Here is an 18,589-nt window from a genome sequence, read left to right as displayed (position 1 = left end):
TTCTTATGACTGCAAGTTCAACCTTTTGCATCCTACAATGATGCATTTGAAGACAACACGCTTGGTATTTTACTAAAACACATTATCTAACATTTACCCGCGGTATTTTTTGTTAGCCTTAATTGTTTTAATTTTAATATCTAGTAAACTAATTGTTATTATCCTAAGTATTTTCTGTTTTACAGTTTGGACTTCATTATTAATAATTGTAAGCAGGGGTTATTTTCATATATTTTTTTCAATTAGAGCCATGACATGTCAAGACTGGTAACCAAACTTTTTGAGTATAACCCCACGATTACAGCAATAAATCTCTTAATATATATATATATATATATATATATATTATTTTTAAATATTACCTACGTAATCCTATACTCCAATCAACCAATATTATTTAGCTTTAATCAAACAAAAACAAAGGGGAAAACATAAAGGCTGTATAATCTGATTATAAAAGACATCTGTTGTCTTGTCAATAAAGATTTTTTTTGAAACCCTGTAATTTTTCATATTCTCATCATTGATATTTTCACAAATCCCATGGTCCTAAATAACAAGCAGTATAAACGAATAGTGAACTCAAACTAACACTTAAAAGAATGAGTAGGCATTTAAGAAGCAACATCTGAGTTATATACAAAAAGACTAGTAATGTTTTATTGAACACTTTGTGGAAGACATGTAAATATTACAGATAGGTCTACTAGTGTTGTAAAAGGATAAAATAAATACAAACAAAACTTGAAATCCCATAGGGATGTATAAAACATTTCTTTAAAAGTCTTCATATAGCAAAAGGAAAAAAAAAAAAAACATTTTCAATACTAAGCATAAATACAAACATGTTTCTAAAATCTATGCCCTATAGTATACCTGGTTATCATAACTAACATACATAATTAAAATCATCAGCGACGTTATTTGTTAAAATACAAAATAGGCAATTTCATCGGTAACTGACCATGACTGTCAAATAGTTGGAAATCAGATACGTTAACAAACCATTCTGCAGCATAACTTCTCAAATCCTGAGTGAGATTGAGCTGAATACTAAATATCAGACTGATGCGCTGTAAATCCACTTTTTTATCATGACCATGGGTTTCATAACTTGGAGTTGCTTTAGCAAAAGATCTGCATCGTCTGACAATCTTTTATCCATGACAATCTTCACATTAATCCCCGATTTAAGATTTAAGGGATTTCTAAAGTCCACGAGATTATCGAAGCCCCTAAATTCATTGGTTATTATTTTACTTCTCATTGCAGATTTTCGTTTCACAGTCTGTTGTCGTTTGGACGGTAACTCAGCACTTGACTTTTCGTTTGATTTGCGTTTGGAAGATTGAGGCGACTCCAAAAACTTCAGGAAAGAGTTCTCGAGTCCTAAAGGCTGAAAGGAACCTGGTGCAGATGTGCCGTCCTCACACGGTTCATTGACTGTGGGGGTACCAGGGTTTGAGTTCTCTCCTGACGTGTTACCATTCAAACGGTTCCTAAGGGTCTGCTTCCTTTCCTGACACGCTGGTTTGGGTTGAGCAGACTTTCTGGGACGACCTCGTTTGGCCGTCACCACCACTTCAGTCTCAGTGGAAGGTTGAGGTTCTATACTTTCCTCCTCAGGTGGGATTTTGCTCTCTTCTTGGAGAACCAGCGGCTGCTCTACCTCTTCTGTTTTCTGGTCAGTAGGCTTCTCCGACTTTTCTTGATTCTCCACCTCCTCAGGTCCCTCTTCCTCAGAAGATGAACTTGCGCCTTCTGCTTTTGTTGCATCTTTGAACCTGGATCGTGAATACTTTTTGCAGAATATGAATTGACTTCTTTGATCTTCGATATACTTTTCCATGAGGCCATGTGTGGTGTAATGCTTAAAAATGTTTCTTTCGGCCCGCTCCACTGCATCGCATCCGATGATCATGCACGGGTACTGCAAAGAAGACTTCTTGGTGCACATGGCTGATGCCTCTTCGTGGGATTTTAGTGTAGGTTTTCCAAAACTAGTCCAGTGTTCCACTGACTTTGCATCTTTCTTTTTAGTATTTTTCTTCTTTATTTTGAATTTGTTTTCAACATTTTCCTTCCCATTGGTCATACCAGGGAAAAGTGACACTGATTTAATCCTTCGGCCATCGTTTGCTTTGGGATCATAAATGTAATTGTGTTTTTTAATCAGGTGACGCAGTAGATTTGATTTTGTAGTGTACACACGGTCACATCCTTCATACTCACATCGGAAAGTAGCATCGACTGACCCTCGTTCAGAAATGGCGATTTCTTTGTGAAAATTTTTGATGTGCTCAATGTACTTATCCACACAGTCAAAAGGAAGTGTGCAGTCCGGCCTATCGCAGTTAAAAGTCTCGATGGTCATGCTTGCCATCAGAGCGGTGGCTTTGTCCCGGGTGAACTTGTGCAGTAAGAGGTAATGCTGCACTAACCGTGTGATTCCCATGAACACCCTTGAACAGTTTTTCACCTGACACCTGACTTCATTGTCTTTACCTATGAACTCGATTCTTTTCTCTTCGCGGTCCACAAATGTATTTTCTCCGTTCGGTTCTGTCTTAGTGGAAGGAAGGGATGCTTGATGCATGGCTCTGTAATGAAGAATTAGGTTTTGCTGGATGGTGAATGCTGCAGTGCAGCCCTCGTGTACACAGCGATACGGTCTGTATGGACTGAAGGCGTTGTCGGGGTCACTCATTTTTAGGCTCAACTTTTTCAGTAACTTCTTCTCTTCCTTTGTTGGTGTCATTTTTGAGCTGCAAGGTTTTTCTGGAGATGACAACGCAGATGCATGATATGAATTTTGGTCTCTTGTTGTATTTGACAGCACCTCAGGCGTTGTGCATCGCACCTTAGCCGGAGATAATTTTTCTTTTAAACTGGGTTTTACTTGAATGTCTGGGCTCAGGCTTATAAAATTGACTTTTGGTGGTTCCGTAACGATTTCAGGAGCTAAGGTTTCCTCCTCAATATTAGGCCTCTCTGTCAAATAATCCGGTGGTGACGGTAATTGCGTAACAGTCGATTCAGCCGGAGTCCATTCCTGTTGCTCTACATCTCCTGTAGTGTTCTGAGGAACATCTGGAATACTTTCCTCATACGTCTGGGGAGCAATTGCAATGTCAAGTGGTTCTTGTTTAATAGCTAGCAAGGCTGCAGCAGATGGTACATTGTAACTTGTTGGACCCTCAGCGGTTTTCGGGCTAACAGTTGTACTTGTACCTTCTTTGTTAAGTCTGAATGCCCGCCTGTTTCGGGCACTTATCTTTAGATTCTGTATTTGTGCCTTTGACAGTCGGTGGACCTTTTCGTAGTGAATTCTCAACCCTGTGGTCCTTGTAAATGTTTTAGGACAAATCTGACAGGGATAGGGAGAAAGCTTTGACGGAGTCTTTTTAAGTTCTTCTATCATCTCGTTCGAGTAATCATGCATTTTGCTTAAATGTTTAAATAACGCCTCCTTTGTCATAAATGAATACTCGCAGTCATCCTTGTTACATTTAAAAGGTTTCGGGACCTTTTCTGAGGGCTTCTCTTCATTTTTACAGCGTGTTTGAAATTTCTCTTTGTCAGCCGCACTTCCACATGGCAACCCCTGACTGGCGTTTGCCTCTAATGACATAGCTTTCCGCATCTTCTCCTGTGTTGCCTCTATCAAATCCAATCTTTGAAAAGCATGTGACATTTCCACAAGGTTATCTTGCTGATAAGGTCCAGCAAGAGAAGGGTTTGTCATTTCTACTGTGTTCTCTTGCTGGTTTCCAGTTGAACCTGCAAAAGAGTTGGAGTCGTCTGTTATTTTTGTAATTTGGGGCTCTTGTTTAACCAACATGGGTGAAAACAAAGGGGCCATGCTACAAGATTCCTGTGAAAATTCGCCATTTGATATGTTGAAAATGCCTCCATTAGTGTCGGGAACATGGGGGTCATTAAGGAAATCAAGAAATGACGTTGGCAAATCTGCTGTGAGATCAATTTCATCTAACGGCCTGCACTGTGAACGTTTGGACAGGTGACCACCTAGAGATTTGGTACTTGTAAACTCTCTAAAGCACCTTCTGCAGATTACCTTGCCATCCTTTATGATAGCTGGCCATTTAGTACGCTTACTCAACTTGCTTCGTTTTCCTTTCTGGGAGTCTGGGTCATCCCCTTTTTCATTAGGGTTAGCTTCGCAGTCGGCATTAGGACAGTCCTCATCCAAAGGACAATCTGTGTGAGTGACACTGTTTGGACTCAGCATCCCATCCACAGAGTTGTCCATTTGTTCAAAACCAGGAGTGGAGATACTTTCTGGCTTTTCATGTTCAGTGGCAGGTTTCTCATGAACTTGAGCTTCAGGACTGAGAGATTTTATCGGAATATCAACTGAAGAGCACTGGGTAAGACAGGAGTTTTCACTGTGAGCATATGGAGCATGATAACTTCCTTCAGGAAGACTATCAACTGTTGACATGCTGTTTTCATTTTCTATCTGTCCTGGCAGATTTGCACTGGTCTTGCTTTCCCCACTACCTTCCGTATGCATTAGTCCATACTGATTGCCCCCATTGTGCATTTGACCGCCATTGTCAAGCATTAGGGAGCTTGACACATACTGAGACATCAAACTTGACTCTGAAGAAGCATGGGATGTAGTGGGTCCATGCATAGCTGCCATTGAAGGATCTCTATCAGCGGGGAGGGGCAAGGTTGAATGGTACGGTTCTGCTTGCCAGGGAGGAAAGCTGCGTGAGGGGTACTCGTTCGTATTAAAGGCATCTGAATAGCAATTATTCATCGGGGGTGAGGACCAGGGCTGTGACAAGTCAGATGGCATCATTGCACCGGAATTGTTTTGTGCACCCCAGGATGGATATATTGTTGGGTTCACCATTGGAGTGATAGGCACAGGTTCCATCGACCCAGGATAACATGGGGTGGGCGAGGTGGAGCATTCCATTGTGTAATCCATTTCCTGCATCCCAGGTTTATTGCATAGTGTCCCTTGTTTATCTGGTGGTTTGTTTCCAACATTTTGACCCTGACGCGTCGAGCCGACTCCAACATGTGCCTTTTTTGCTGCAATTTTGGCTACTTTGTTGTATTTCTTTGCTAATTTCCAGTCTTCAAATATCTCTGGATGTTGTTTCTTCACGTGCCGCGACAGGCTTTTGTTTGTACTATATGCCCTAGTACAGTCATTATATGGACAGCAATGCAGGTTCTCCTCACTACCAGCAGTAACAGGAGGCGGTGCAGGATAGCCTTGCTGTGAAAAAGGAATTTCAGTCTTGATCTGACTTGCAGTAAGTATTTGTGGAGTCATTTTGTAACACTCGTTGCGTTGGACGCAGTTTTTGGCTTCTTGTTGACTCGTCCCAAGATTCGATGCATTAGAAACAGGATACACTGCAGGAGGAACAACTTCTCTTGCAATATCAAAATGAGCTGGTGGCACTTGGGGTGGCGTTTTTACCTCAGGTGGTGCTGGCATCGGGGTGTTGGCTGGGCTTTTGCATTCCTCAGGGTCATGCGCTTTAGGCTCTAATGCTGAACCGAGCATGCTTTCAATGGAGTGCTTCACTTTCAGAGGAATAGGCTCTTTGGAAACATCTGGTGATGTGCATGGTGATGTGATGTCATTTGATGTTTCTTTCACACAAACAACTGTATTGATCCTCTCTTGGCAAACAGGTGATGTGTTTTCTTTGCCTGCAGCAGTCTCGGGTGGTATGTCACTTTTTACAGGTGCTGGCGGAGGTGGAGTCGAGTCCGGAAAACTGTTGACGGCAACAATTGTACAATGGTTTGCTTGGTGTGACAGGAATTGTGCCTGGGAGAAGAATACTTTACCACAGTTATCCGTGGGGCACTCGTAGGTAAGGTAATGCTGAGCCTCGTGGTCATATAACAAGTAGGCCTCGCTATAAACCTGACCGCAGTTTGGAAACATACACTGGGCTTTAAACTCTGGGTGTGTTTTTCGATGCATAAGAAGCTCAGAGTTAGAATTGAAGTTGGCCTTGCAATCCAGTTGGATGCAGATGTAGGGTTTGGTGCCACAGTGCATTTGCAGATGATCATTAAGATGCCTGACATTTACAAACTGCCGTCTGCAGTACTGGCACACCACTTTCTGTTTTTGTATTTCTAGAAACCTCATGGCCTCCTCGTCATCCTTGTGAGATCTGACGTGAGCCATTAGGTTACGGAAAAATTTGAAAGCTTTAGAACAGTTTGCAACAGGACAGAAACAGTCTTCACTCATGTCGGATGTTGTTTGTTCTACTTTAACAGGCAATCCAGTTTGATTACCAACTTGAGACCCAGGGCTCATGGGTATCTTGCCAACGACCTTTGAAATTTTGGAAGGACTTTTGGGAGACTGTGGAAATTTGGTTACCTTCCTCGCTGCCTTCATTGCTGCTAGTCTCTCTTTGCACGACTGCTTGACGTGTGATGCTACATGTGGCTCTAAAACCTCTCTACTTTCAAAGCTGTCTGCACAAATAGGACAAAGATATACTCCATCCTTAAAATGCTTCTGAGCGTGGCGAACAATTCTATGGCCCAGGAACTCCTTGTCACACAAAACACAATACTGCATGTAAGCTCGCCAGTTTCTGAAGCGAGCAGAAACAAAACCCTGCTCTCGAAGCTTCTTAGCCTCTCTGTTTTTCTCTTTCTCATCCGTGATTTCATTGAGTTCATTGGTAGTGTTTAGAAGAAAGTCCTCCAGGTCTTTGTATTCTGGGAGCTTGCCAAGTGTGTTTTCCGTCTCTTGTTCATCTGGGTCATTGAGTGTGTCGATAGATGATACAATAGCTGCCTCGTCTCCCATTAGAGCCAAGCAGTTGCGTTTCAGTGTGTTCCAGTCCCAGAACTCTGGATCAAAAGGCCACTGTGTCTTCAAGGCCAACAGTAACTCGCAGCGTAAAGAATTGGGCACCGGGAGACTCCCGTCCTCCTCTGGCTTTTGGTCAGGCTCATTGTACAGAGATTCCACAGCATAATACGAGTCAACTGTAGGCTGGATGAGAAACTCTGTCAGCTGGCACGCACGTTTAACCTCTAGATCCATTGGCAAGAGGCAGGAGATAGTCTTGCAGATGGTGGTCTTGCTTTCTTTATGGTCACTGGAGGTCATTTTCAGAGCTTGTATGCACATTTCCACACACACTGGAAGCCCCACCTCTCCAACCTAAGAATAAAATTAAAATAATTATTCTTAAATTATATTTTTGTATTAAATAGTAAAAGTAAGCATTTGCGTAAAAAAAATAAGCCTTGCCTCGTTTTGGATGACTTTGATAAGAAATAGAATGTGACAGACATTTCTGCAAAGCAGAGCCATGTCTTTGCTGTGGCCAAGAAATGAATCAGCAGATGACTCCAAACGCATGAGCAGCTTACTCCAGAACAGCGTGAGTTCCCTGAAAAAAATAGCAAAAAATCTTCATCAATAATGAACACAAACCTTTTCTCAAAAGTCGGCCGTACGGCAGAAGATAAAATAATGATTAATGAGTGGCAACAAGTATTGAGGGATGCATCTTTCTGAACAAGGCTCACAATAATACAGTGATAAGCCTGATATGATGTGATTACGCTGGTAATGCTTTCGCTGTAAGCAATATCCGTAATCCCCAAATGCTCCCTATGCGCTGGCCATACATATTTGTTTGCATTAAACATTTCCAAAACCCCACAATAGACAGTTCAAACTACTGTTGCATGTACACTTCTTACCAGGCACAATAAACATCTCCTTGAAGAAGCTGCCTCTTGAGAAAGGCAGTGCATAAGCACAGCGCTCCTTTCTCTTCTCCCTCAGACTCCAAGTTACAGATCATTTCCAGAGCATCTTTACAGTCCATTGGTGCAATCTGACAAAGAAAAGGATAAAAAAAAAGTTCAAAATTAAAATAAAAACTGGACCTTTCATAGTTTAACATTAGGAATTAGCTTAGTTTTAGTTGATGTTTCTTATTTAAATAAAGTATTGTTTTTCAGTCATTCATTGAGATCAAATGTGTATCCTTGTCCTAGATTTATAAAGGGTTTCAAAATTTAATCAAAATAAAAATACTTAAAGAAAAAAAATAAAATAAAGTGTTTTTCATTCATTCATTGAGATCAACATGTTTATCCACAACATAGATTGTATTAAAAATGGAATAAAAAAAAAAAATATTAAAATAAAACAAAATAATTTCAACAAAATAGATTAAAAAAATAAATAAATAAAATCTAAGAATAAAAATAAAATTAAGTGTTGTTTTTCATGAATTTATTGAGATCAACACGTATCATAGATGTATAAAATAAATAAAATAAGTAAAGTAAATAAAATAAGTAAAGTAAATAAATGAATAAAATTAATAATTAAAATTAAATGTGTTGTTTTTTTATTCATTTATTGATTCATTAATTTATTAACATGTCTATCCTTATCATATATTTATAAAGGGATTAAAAATGTAATGATAAATAAAATAAATAAAACGAAGCACATCACAGCAAAGTCTTCAACAAAATTATTTAAATATTAAACATCACATGGACATGTGAGCTTTGGCAAGAAAAGCATTTTAAAACAGTATTTACAAATATTGTGATGTTAATTACCTCTGCCATTAACTGCTCCTGATTTTTCGACATGCAGATGCAAAGTAAGTACGTCTGTTTGAAGTTCCCTTTGCCTTCAAAACTCGGATACTCGGCGCACACCTTTGCCAGGACAGCTGCTTTATCAAAACTGTCCACTTTGATAAGGTGCTTTATTCGCATGTTAAGAAGCGCTGGACCTTCCAATTCAAGGTATTCATGAACTGAAAGAAAAACCACATCATATTCAGTGCTGAAACGAGAACAAACAACACAAAACCACACCGAATTTATGACTAATGGAATGTAGACAGCAGAAATGAAAACACAGCAGCTACAGCTGTGCCCAGAAGTAGGTCATTACCTTTAAACTAACACAGATGGAAAATAACAGTGTATGGACTGACCGTGCTCAGTTGAAGAAGTCTGATTGGACAGGAGGCTGCTTAAAGTGGGATTGGACCAAACGCCATCCTGCTGCGCCAGAGCTGAGACCAGGCAGAGTTGTGTGCAGCCACTTTCTTGCAAAAGGCCGTGTGCCAACTGAAAAAGTTACAAAGTTCATTGTAAAGTTAATAAGTGTGAAACAAAAGGGAGTTGCATTGGTTATTTTAGGTAAACATCATTAAATATTAGTCCACATAATGTATACTATACATTATGTGTGGGGGGTGGGGTATTTTTTGAACAATTTGAGCCCATTTTTGGTTATTTTTACCCTTTTTCTGCAACTACACCAAACTTGCCATATTTTAACCTATTTTCATTACTTTGTCTTGCCATATTTTTGCTCCTTTTAATGCATTTTTGCTACATTACTCCCATTTCTGCCACAATTTCAATGCCTTTTCTGCACGTTTTCCACTTTCAAGGCATTTTTGCCACTTATAAACCCTTCCCACCACTTTTCCCACTTAATGTTGCATATGTTCACCCATTATTATCACTTTTAACCTCTTTTCACCATATTTCCTGCTTATTTTTGATAGATTAACCACATTCACGAATTGTCATGCCCATTATTTGCTAGTTTAAACTAATTGTTCCAATACTAAGACTTTGAACCCTTTATAGCCCTTTTTCTGTCTGTTTTTGGCCACTCTAATGTGCAACTTTTAACCAATTTCTGTGGTTTTTAAAATCCCATTTCATCTCCACCATTTTCGGTCACTTTGAACCCATTTTATTTCTGATTAAAACAAGGATTTACAGCTTTAAGATGACTATGTACAACGGCGCAAATAACTATAAACTTCCTGGATAAGAGTGGATATTATTTAAATAAATTAACTTTGAAAAACCAGGGGTACTTCCTTAAGTCATCACTTCTTATCATCATTATGATAAAAACCCCAGAGTAAATCTACAAATAGCAGAGTGGATACTGACCTTCATGGAGGACTGAAACTCCTCCCATAAGGCACCAGGGACATGCTGGGGCAGTAAGAGCAGCAGCTCCGCACAACTCCTGTGAATCCAACACAGTCATTTGTTAGATCAGGATATAGGTCAACAATGTGTACACACACACACACAGACACACACACACACACAATGTGCAAAACAGGGTTAACTCTTCAACTACATTTATTCACAGACTAAGATGTTATAATACAATATTAACAGGGTTGTTAATGTCATTAAGTTCAGGTCTGAGCATAAGAATTATGATGAAATGGGTAAAGTCCAAATGAAGACCAGGGCAGCCTATAGTTATATTAATTAATCATTAATAATATCTTGTTTTTATTGAGTAATCACTTAAACAGATAAACTCCATTCCACTACTAATGCTGTACATTCAATTTAGAAAGATGATTCTTTTCAAACAAAATAGCAAACAGACCACTATAACCTACTTCTACTTAAGGGTGTAAGAAAAAATCCATTCCGTGATATATCGCGATATTTCACTGCACGATTATCGTATCGACACAAAAAAAATGTCCAAATTGACTGTTTTAAAGCATTTTTTTAAATGAAAAAAAAACATTTAATTGCACAAACATGAACCACATCAGACCTTGTTAAACTACCTCACTCCTCAATGCATTTTAGTTTGAAAGTTGATTGAAATTTATTTTCATAAAACATACTGGTCACTTTTCTAGATGTACAGTATGTCGTTCCTTTTTTCATTTTGAACAATTTAAGAATTTAACAGCTATTGTACTTGTACTTGAATTACAGTTATATAACATTTACTTGTTCACGCAAGTTTTTAAAAAATGAAATAAATTGTATTTCATGCCATTTTGTACTTTTAAAGGTGAAATTTGTAATTACTGATATCTTGATATATTGTATTGTTTAGTATCAGGATATATATCGAGATATGTCGTATAGTGACATGCAAATCGTGAATCGTATCATATCGTCAGATTCATAGCGATGCACAGCCCAACTTCTACTATTTTGTGCTTTAAAACCTCAAGGGAGACTTTTAACGACAATCAGCGCCACAACGGTTTAAGCGGGGTACACACCCAAGGATTTTCTAAATCAAAGGAGATTTTTTTAAATCTGTAACAGAACCCAGAACCACTTTGATCGTGCACGACCACACAGAACGACTGTCCCACCACCCATCTTCCTCCAAACCAGATCTTGCGTGATCAAACAAACGACATCTAACTACATGATCTAATGCTGCGTTCCAAGCGACTCAGACTCAGGATTTTCCGACTTCCTACTTGCAAAGGTGAATTGGAACGCCACCTGAAATAGGCCTGGGCATGATATAGAGTTTTCTATTTTGGCGCTATTGAAAACTACAATATCCCCAATATCATTCCTTTTTGTATTAAAATATTTGTTTTAGGAGTAGCTGCTTTCATTACTTCTCAGAACAGCATGAAAAGCTCAGTTAAGTGGATTTCTGAGAGCGTCTTAACCCAGACCATCCCCTAAACAAGCCACACTACATAACTCACTCACACGTGCTATCCTTTTATAGGAGAAAAAGCCAAAAGTGGCACATATTGTGCCTGTGTGGAATTTAAAAAACAAAACAAAAAAACAAAGATGGCGGCGCCGGAGAATAACTAACGCAGGTGGCTCCTCCGAGTTTCAAAAGTGCAAGGCAGTGAAGACATGCACTCGCTCGTCGAGGGTAGCTGTTCCCCATAACCCTCGCCCTTTATCCCGGGTGTGACCGGACGGCAGCACGCCGACGGCAGCACGCCGACGGCAGTGCGCGACAGCAACAGCAGCCGCACGCGCGCACACGCAAAAACAATTCTTAAGGTAAAAGTAAAGTTTATTTTAATGCTACTTCTGACTCGGAATGCATTATTTTGTACATTAATATTCTTACTTGAACCTAATTTTGGAATTTTGAGTTGAAGAGCAATAAACATATATTGCAATGTTATGGTTTTTTTCAACATGTACAAATGATTTTAATCAAATCATGAGTCGAATCTAATCGAACTGGAAAAAACGAATCGTTAAATTAATCGAAAAAATAATTGCTAGATTAATCGTTTAGAAAATAATCGTTTATCCCAGCCCTACCTGAAAGACAATTCAGGTTTAATTTTGCTGATACAACATGCCACACAGACATTTATTAACAAACAGCTGCACAAAATGTGCCACTTTTGGATTTTTCTCCTATAAAGGACAGCACGTGTGAGTGAAACTGTGTTTTTAATGCTGTTCTGAGAAGTAGTGAAAGCACAGACTCCTAAAACAAATGTTTTAAAACAAAATAAGCTATAAAAAAAATTTACATGTCGATCGTCGCTTTCCTCTCACACACGAGAAGTTTTTATCGTAAATACTGAACAAGTTTAAGATTTTCAATTTTTGGCTCAAGCTGTTTCAGGACCGATTATTGGAACAAATTCACTTTTAACAAACCTCAAACCACAGGATAATGTTATAAAACATACAATAATCTGGTGTTTGCCATACTTTGTTGGAAGGAACGACAATAAAGACCATCAAGTTAATTTACTTGATGACAAATTTACAACACAGTAATAGGCTGAAACTGAACATACGTAAGTAATTAACAGACTTCCTATCTGTCGATTGATTATAGCCTAAACCTGAACGTTTTACTCACATCGCTATCTTTTCAAGTAGGAGTGGCACATTGTCACATTCGGAGGAGAGAGAGGGTGTGGCTTTAGCGAAGCTGAGGATGGCCACGGTGTAAAACTCCAGCAACGGCAGTGGATCCTCATCGGTTTTCCATCGACCGGCATGTTCCACAAGGATCTGTAAAAACAAACACACAGGAACTACTTTTAGAGAGTATAACCTAATATATATTGAATAAACAAAAAAAATATTGGTTAAAGACGTACATAGGTGATGCACAATACATGTTGGAATTAAATGCAGTGGGACAATTGGTTTGGAAGTGAAAAAATCAAAGAAAAATAGAAAAAGTAAAGTTTTTCAATATATTTCCAAAAAAAAAAAACAAAAAACTTATTTTTCTTAGTTTTCTCTCAAAACAGTTACATTGAAGAAACCCGTGTGCACAACTTTGTTCTATTTCATTAATACTACCATAAATTTACATTTTCTAATGAATAATAATTTGTAAAAATGTAAATTCTTCTTAATGCAGTACATTTTTTTTAGTTGTCGTATTGCAAACAAGCTTCCCTTTCTTAACAATTTACAGTGATTTAAAAAAATAACAAATTGAGAGCCCGTTTTAAGTCTGTAACTAATAGTTTTCAATCTATTGAAAAATCTAAATTGTAACGGCTACAAGTAAATAATAAACTAAGGCTAGTATTTACAATCTCTTCTGGGTTGTTCATTTTAAACCTTCTTAAAAACAATAAAACAAATGCTTGGGAGCTACGTTCATAGTATGAAAGACGTCGGTTCAAGTGATGCTATTTTTATGGGGAAATTACACGTTCTCTACTTATGCATACACAGCCCAGTGATGGACAGCTGACCTTCACAGGGTCGATCCTACCAGAAATGAACAGGAATAAGAGTTTCATGTCCCAATTTTAACAGAAAAACTAGAACAGATTTACAAACAACTATAAAAATTCAAATCCACAAGGTAAAAGTTAGTTCCATTACAATGCACAACATTGTCTCCAATATTTCCATGTAAAATATCTCAATTATTTATACAATTTTTCTGATTCGATTTGGATTAAATGCTGATTTTCCATTAACGATTATGCTGCTGAACTATTTCACTTCCATTTTGAGTAACACCTCACAGCACCTACAATACTGTATAGCGTCATTGAAATATTCAAATTAGGAGGACTCGCCTGGTCTAAATCTAAGAACTTAGATGTATACATACAGAAAATATAATCACATCAGAATATCAAATTACAAACTATCTTAAATGTTTTCTTAAAAAAAGCGGCCTCCTTTGAAGATACAGAGTCCAAAAAACGGAACACGGGCAATAACTCCAGAAAAAATAATTGTGCGCTTCTCATTTTCGAACTCCATTAAGGTATTGATACCCAGAAGCCACACACCGAATTTGGTTATCGTATCTTAAACGGTTTCTGAGAAAAGCTGTCCCCTTTGAAGATACTTTGAACAGAGTCCAAAAAACGGAACAAGGGCAATAACTCAGGGAAAAAATAATTGTGCGGTTTTCATTTTCAAACGCCATCAAGATATTGATACCCTAACCCCATTATCATTGTGTGAAATATGTGTAAGATCTTGTTTCATCTCAAGCACTTTCATTTGTTGCAGCACAAATTTCTTTTTAATCAAAACAAAGACAAAGATTATTTCTGGACATTAAACCATTGTTGAGTGATAGGTCTACAGTGCTATAAGACCAAATATAGACATATGTGGGGCCTGAACAATAAAATATTAAATACTCTAAATTAAAATGACTGGCAATGTTGAAGAGACCAGTAAATACAAGCTGAATCATAAAGCAAGCAGCTGAGTTTGGCCTGCTTGACTAAGTCAGGTGACTTTTATTTATTCTGACTCTTCAACTCAAATTATAAGGTTGAATGAACAATTGTTTTTATTTACATTTTTTAAAAGTTTAGAGATTTTACAAACATCCCCGCTGTAAAGCAGCTAGTTTATACATAACTGACATGTCGGTAAGCCTGAGCAATATATTATGAATTTTGTTTTGGCGATATAGAAAATTACAATAACGCTTATATTGACATATTTTTTTTTATTTTATAGCTTATTTTGTATTAAAATACTCCTTTTAGGAGTATTACCCATCAGATGGTCAACTATGTTTTCAATAAAAATTATTTCACAGTTCAAAGCTTTTTTTGTCCAAGAACTATTATACAATACCCCATTTCATTTCCAGGCGACCACAGGTGGGGTCACGACCCCAATGGTGAAAAATGGATTTCTGACTTGATTTTTTTATTTTTTTATTTCGAATATGTAAACAGAATAGCATAAAAAAAACAAAGAAAACAAAAAGAAAATGTAAAATATTTGAGACCCAAATAATTGCATTTGAACACATTTTTTTCTTTGATGAAGTAAAGGTTTTTGTTTCTTTAAATAGAAGTGATTTTTTTTTTTTTTTTTTGATTGAAAAGTTTTTGTTCTTTTTTATTCAATAACAAAGACACAAATATACCTCCATAGTTATACAGCCCCCTACCCACCCCCCAAAAAAAGATGTTTGTGGAGCAAATTGTAACCTTTAACTACAGATTTTTGACTCAAAATGTCCTCAAATATGTGGTTGAGCCGGAATGGCGGCGTGACCACCGCAGTTTCATTTACATTCAGCCAAATTCCGAGCAGCGTGCGGACACTGCTGCACACAGTGCGGGGCTCTCCCTCACCGCCTTACAATAAAAACCCTTTTGAATCCTCCATGCGTGGTAGAAACAAAGCTACAGGTCACATTTATCAGTCAAACGGACCATAATATTTATTTGGTTGGGGCTAATTAACGAGGATGTGTGTGTGTGTGTGTGTAATGGAGTCACTGTGGTCACTGCCTTTCTCCGCCTTCAAATCACCGCCTCACACAGATGCAGACATGCACACATTGGTAGTTTTTTTTAAATATTTGAATCCACATTCTAAGTCTATAATTATTACCATCTGCATTGTTGTAGTTAGCCTGAATAATCACTGCTAGCATCATTGCTCTGCCCCGTGCATTATTCCAACTCAATTAGTGTAACCCCAATTTACACCATGCTATTGATGATGATGATGATGATGATGATGGTGATGGTGATGTGGTGGTGATGAAGGGCTCCAATTCTGTTTATAAAGCGTTTACAAACCAGTGCATGTTAATGGGATAATTTCGCCACCGTGGCTTTTCTTTTCCTTTTTTTTTTTTTTTTGCATAGCATGTCCACTGCACAAAACTGGGGGACCTGCATACCAGCTAGCTACATTCATCTATTAGCTTTCTGGCCTGGAAAAAGCGAACTATACCTGCACGGTTTGCACATCACAGACAAAGCTCCGCGTCAAACATGTATTTAAAATGTGCAGATAAAACACAAACAGCACGCACACACACGGTGTGGGGAATGGCTAAAAGCGTTTTGGATGGTGAATTAGCAGACTGCTAGATGTAGCTAGGAAGCTAACCCCCTTAGCTACATTGTTGTAGCAGAGCGTATACGCGCATCCTCGGCTAGGAGAGCCAGAGGGGCTGCAGGGCTGCCCGGGGATGGGCAGCGGGATAACGGTGGGGCTAACCTGGCAGAACTCCTGGCAGAACCGCAGCGAGGCCTCCAGCGAGGACCGCGGGCTCTCCTCCAGGGCCGTGGTCAGAGCCTGGAACCGCTCACGGAGCTCCTCGATCGCTCTCCGTGTGTCATATTCCTTCTCTGTCTCCCCCTCCGCCATCTTCACAACAATCACGGCCCCGCGCACGCACACGCACAGATGTTACGCTGCCAGAGCCGCACACGCACGCGTACGCTGGAAGGAGGGGGAGGGAGGGGGGGAGGGGTAAGCGAGCAGTTGGTTTTCCCCGCGTGCACCCCCTCTTTCTTTTACCTCCACCAAATGTCAACAAAGCATCCAGCGATACTGCTGCACATCTGGAGCTCTCAGGTGAACTCTGAACCCACTCACGTGCAGCAACTGAGGCAACACCACAGATCACCTTCAGGAACAAACGCCTGTTTTATCTCCACAGCAGCAGCTCATTGTTGCTCAAAGGCACTTCAACAGGACAGATGTTCACCAGGAAAGATCAGGTATCTAAAGCGTCCTCTGATCACACCTGTAGCAGATGTGCCTCCTCGTGCAGTCAAATGGAAGCAATTACTTTTTGTGCTTTGCTAAAGAGTACAATGGCAACTGTGTAAATATGGATTATTATTCATGGTTTCTTTTTTTTTTTCTTTCTTTTTCCAGGTAAGCTTTTTTTTCAAGTCAGCTTTCTCAAAGCCTTTTTTTTATTTTTTTGAACAAACAGCTTCAGAACTTCCAATTTCAACTTAATCTAAATCTAACAATAACACAAGAAAGCAAGAACTTAAGCAAAGCGACAAATCAAATATAAAAACGAGGACACTCAGATTAACACTAAAAAACACAATTTCAGCAAAATGCAGAAAATCTTAACAAATAACAATAATTCTAATCTAAATACTAAACGTAATACACATTAAACAACTCATATATGTATAATATATATAAATCAAATAAAGCAGACACAATAGACCCCGAAATGATAAATAATAATAAATCAATCATTATCTCGTACATCATTTTTTTTGCTTTAAATCAACCGTAAATGTCATCTTCAACTACAATAACTGATAGTTTGATTTCTAAATGAAAAACATCTTCTAATGAAAGCAATACTGTTAGATATAAACTTTTGAAATCTATGCTTTGACCTATATAATTTGTGTATGTCTTTATCTCTGATGAGCTCATATTTCACCCTGACATTCACAAATATCTTACGTATCATAACAAAAGAAGACATGTTCCAGCCATATGCTAGTCAAGGGAGGATAAACACTAGATAACAACATTGAATAAACATAACGTGCTCGCACTTTAAAACCCTGGGCCTGACATTTGAAAAACCCTCAAAATATTAACTGTCACAAAAAATAAATTACATTGATTATTTGCGACCAAGCTAAGCACCAGTGACGTGTCGTGACCACTAGGGTTGGGTAGGCACGTTGCGAATCAAGACCACCAATGACAATTTCATATGTTTCTGCTGGCAAGTGTTAATTCAATTCAAATCAACTTTATTTGTATAAAGCAATTTCCAACAAAGTCATCTCAATGCGCTTATCAAAATATAAAATTCATAATAAGAAAGAAAAAACACAGAAACACGGAGAAAATGACAACAACAACAACAACTCAGAACAGCCTCAGTGAGGAGCATCCACAAAGCCAGTCCTTTCTTTTGTTCCATTCACTGTGAAAAGTATGAAACATTTTCTGACCTTACCTTTGCTGAAGGTCTGATAACTCAGGTGTTGGTCTCCATCTTTTAAAAGCTGACATTTTTCCTCAAAAAAAAGTTTCTCTATGATTTCTAGCGCTGTCATCCTGACTGTAGTGTTATCCCGCCCACTAGCTAGAGAACGTTGCAGCAGCCGTCACATGGCATCAATTTACTAATGAACTGTGAACTTACGTATACCATTTAGCATAGCACGGTTATGTCCAAAGGCAGCTCTCTACGCTGCCTTTGGACGTAAATGGTTGATATCTTGGGGACCTGACTGCGCATGCGCAAACACGTAAAAACACGCAATGGGAACGGAGGCCTTTAGGGGGGGGGCGTGGCCTCCCTCTGCCTTACAGCGGAGTGAGACTGTCCAGCTGTTCCAGTAAATAGCACTGTTTAGTCATTTGGGCTATGAAATGCACAAAATGCTGACACTTTCAAACTTATAGGTACTGTAGGCTATTGGAAATGGAAAAATAAATAATTTATAATTAAAACAAATAATCAAAATATCAATTCACCCTTGGGTAGGCACTGCCTACCTTGCCTACCCTGACGGCACGTCACTGCTATGCACTT

The 18,589-nt window shown here is 38.7% G+C and overlaps 1 protein-coding gene across 1 annotated transcript; it reads right to left on the bottom strand.

Annotated features, from left to right (window-relative positions):
* Positions 1–852: 852 nt before the first annotated feature.
* znf292a (zinc finger protein 292a) lies at positions 853–16,634 on the bottom strand. Its single transcript, XM_028438961.1, has 8 exons — positions 16,276–16,634; positions 12,671–12,825; positions 9,988–10,066; positions 9,006–9,141; positions 8,620–8,822; positions 7,741–7,877; positions 7,283–7,424; positions 853–7,192 (listed from the first exon to the last, which is right to left on the bottom strand). Exons 1-8 carry the CDS (start codon positions 16,423–16,425, stop codon positions 1,061–1,063), a joined length of 7,134 nt encoding a protein of 2,377 aa, XP_028294762.1. The 5' UTR covers positions 16,426–16,634; the 3' UTR covers positions 853–1,060.
* Between the last annotated feature and the right edge of the window lie 1,955 nt (positions 16,635–18,589).

This window comes from Gouania willdenowi, chromosome 22 (genome assembly GCF_900634775.1).
Source record: "Gouania willdenowi chromosome 22, fGouWil2.1, whole genome shotgun sequence".
NCBI classification, from domain to species: Eukaryota; Metazoa; Chordata; class Actinopteri; order Blenniiformes; family Gobiesocidae; genus Gouania; species Gouania willdenowi.
Note: the sequence above shows the minus strand (reverse complement) of the source record. Positions and strands in the feature narration are given on the sequence as shown.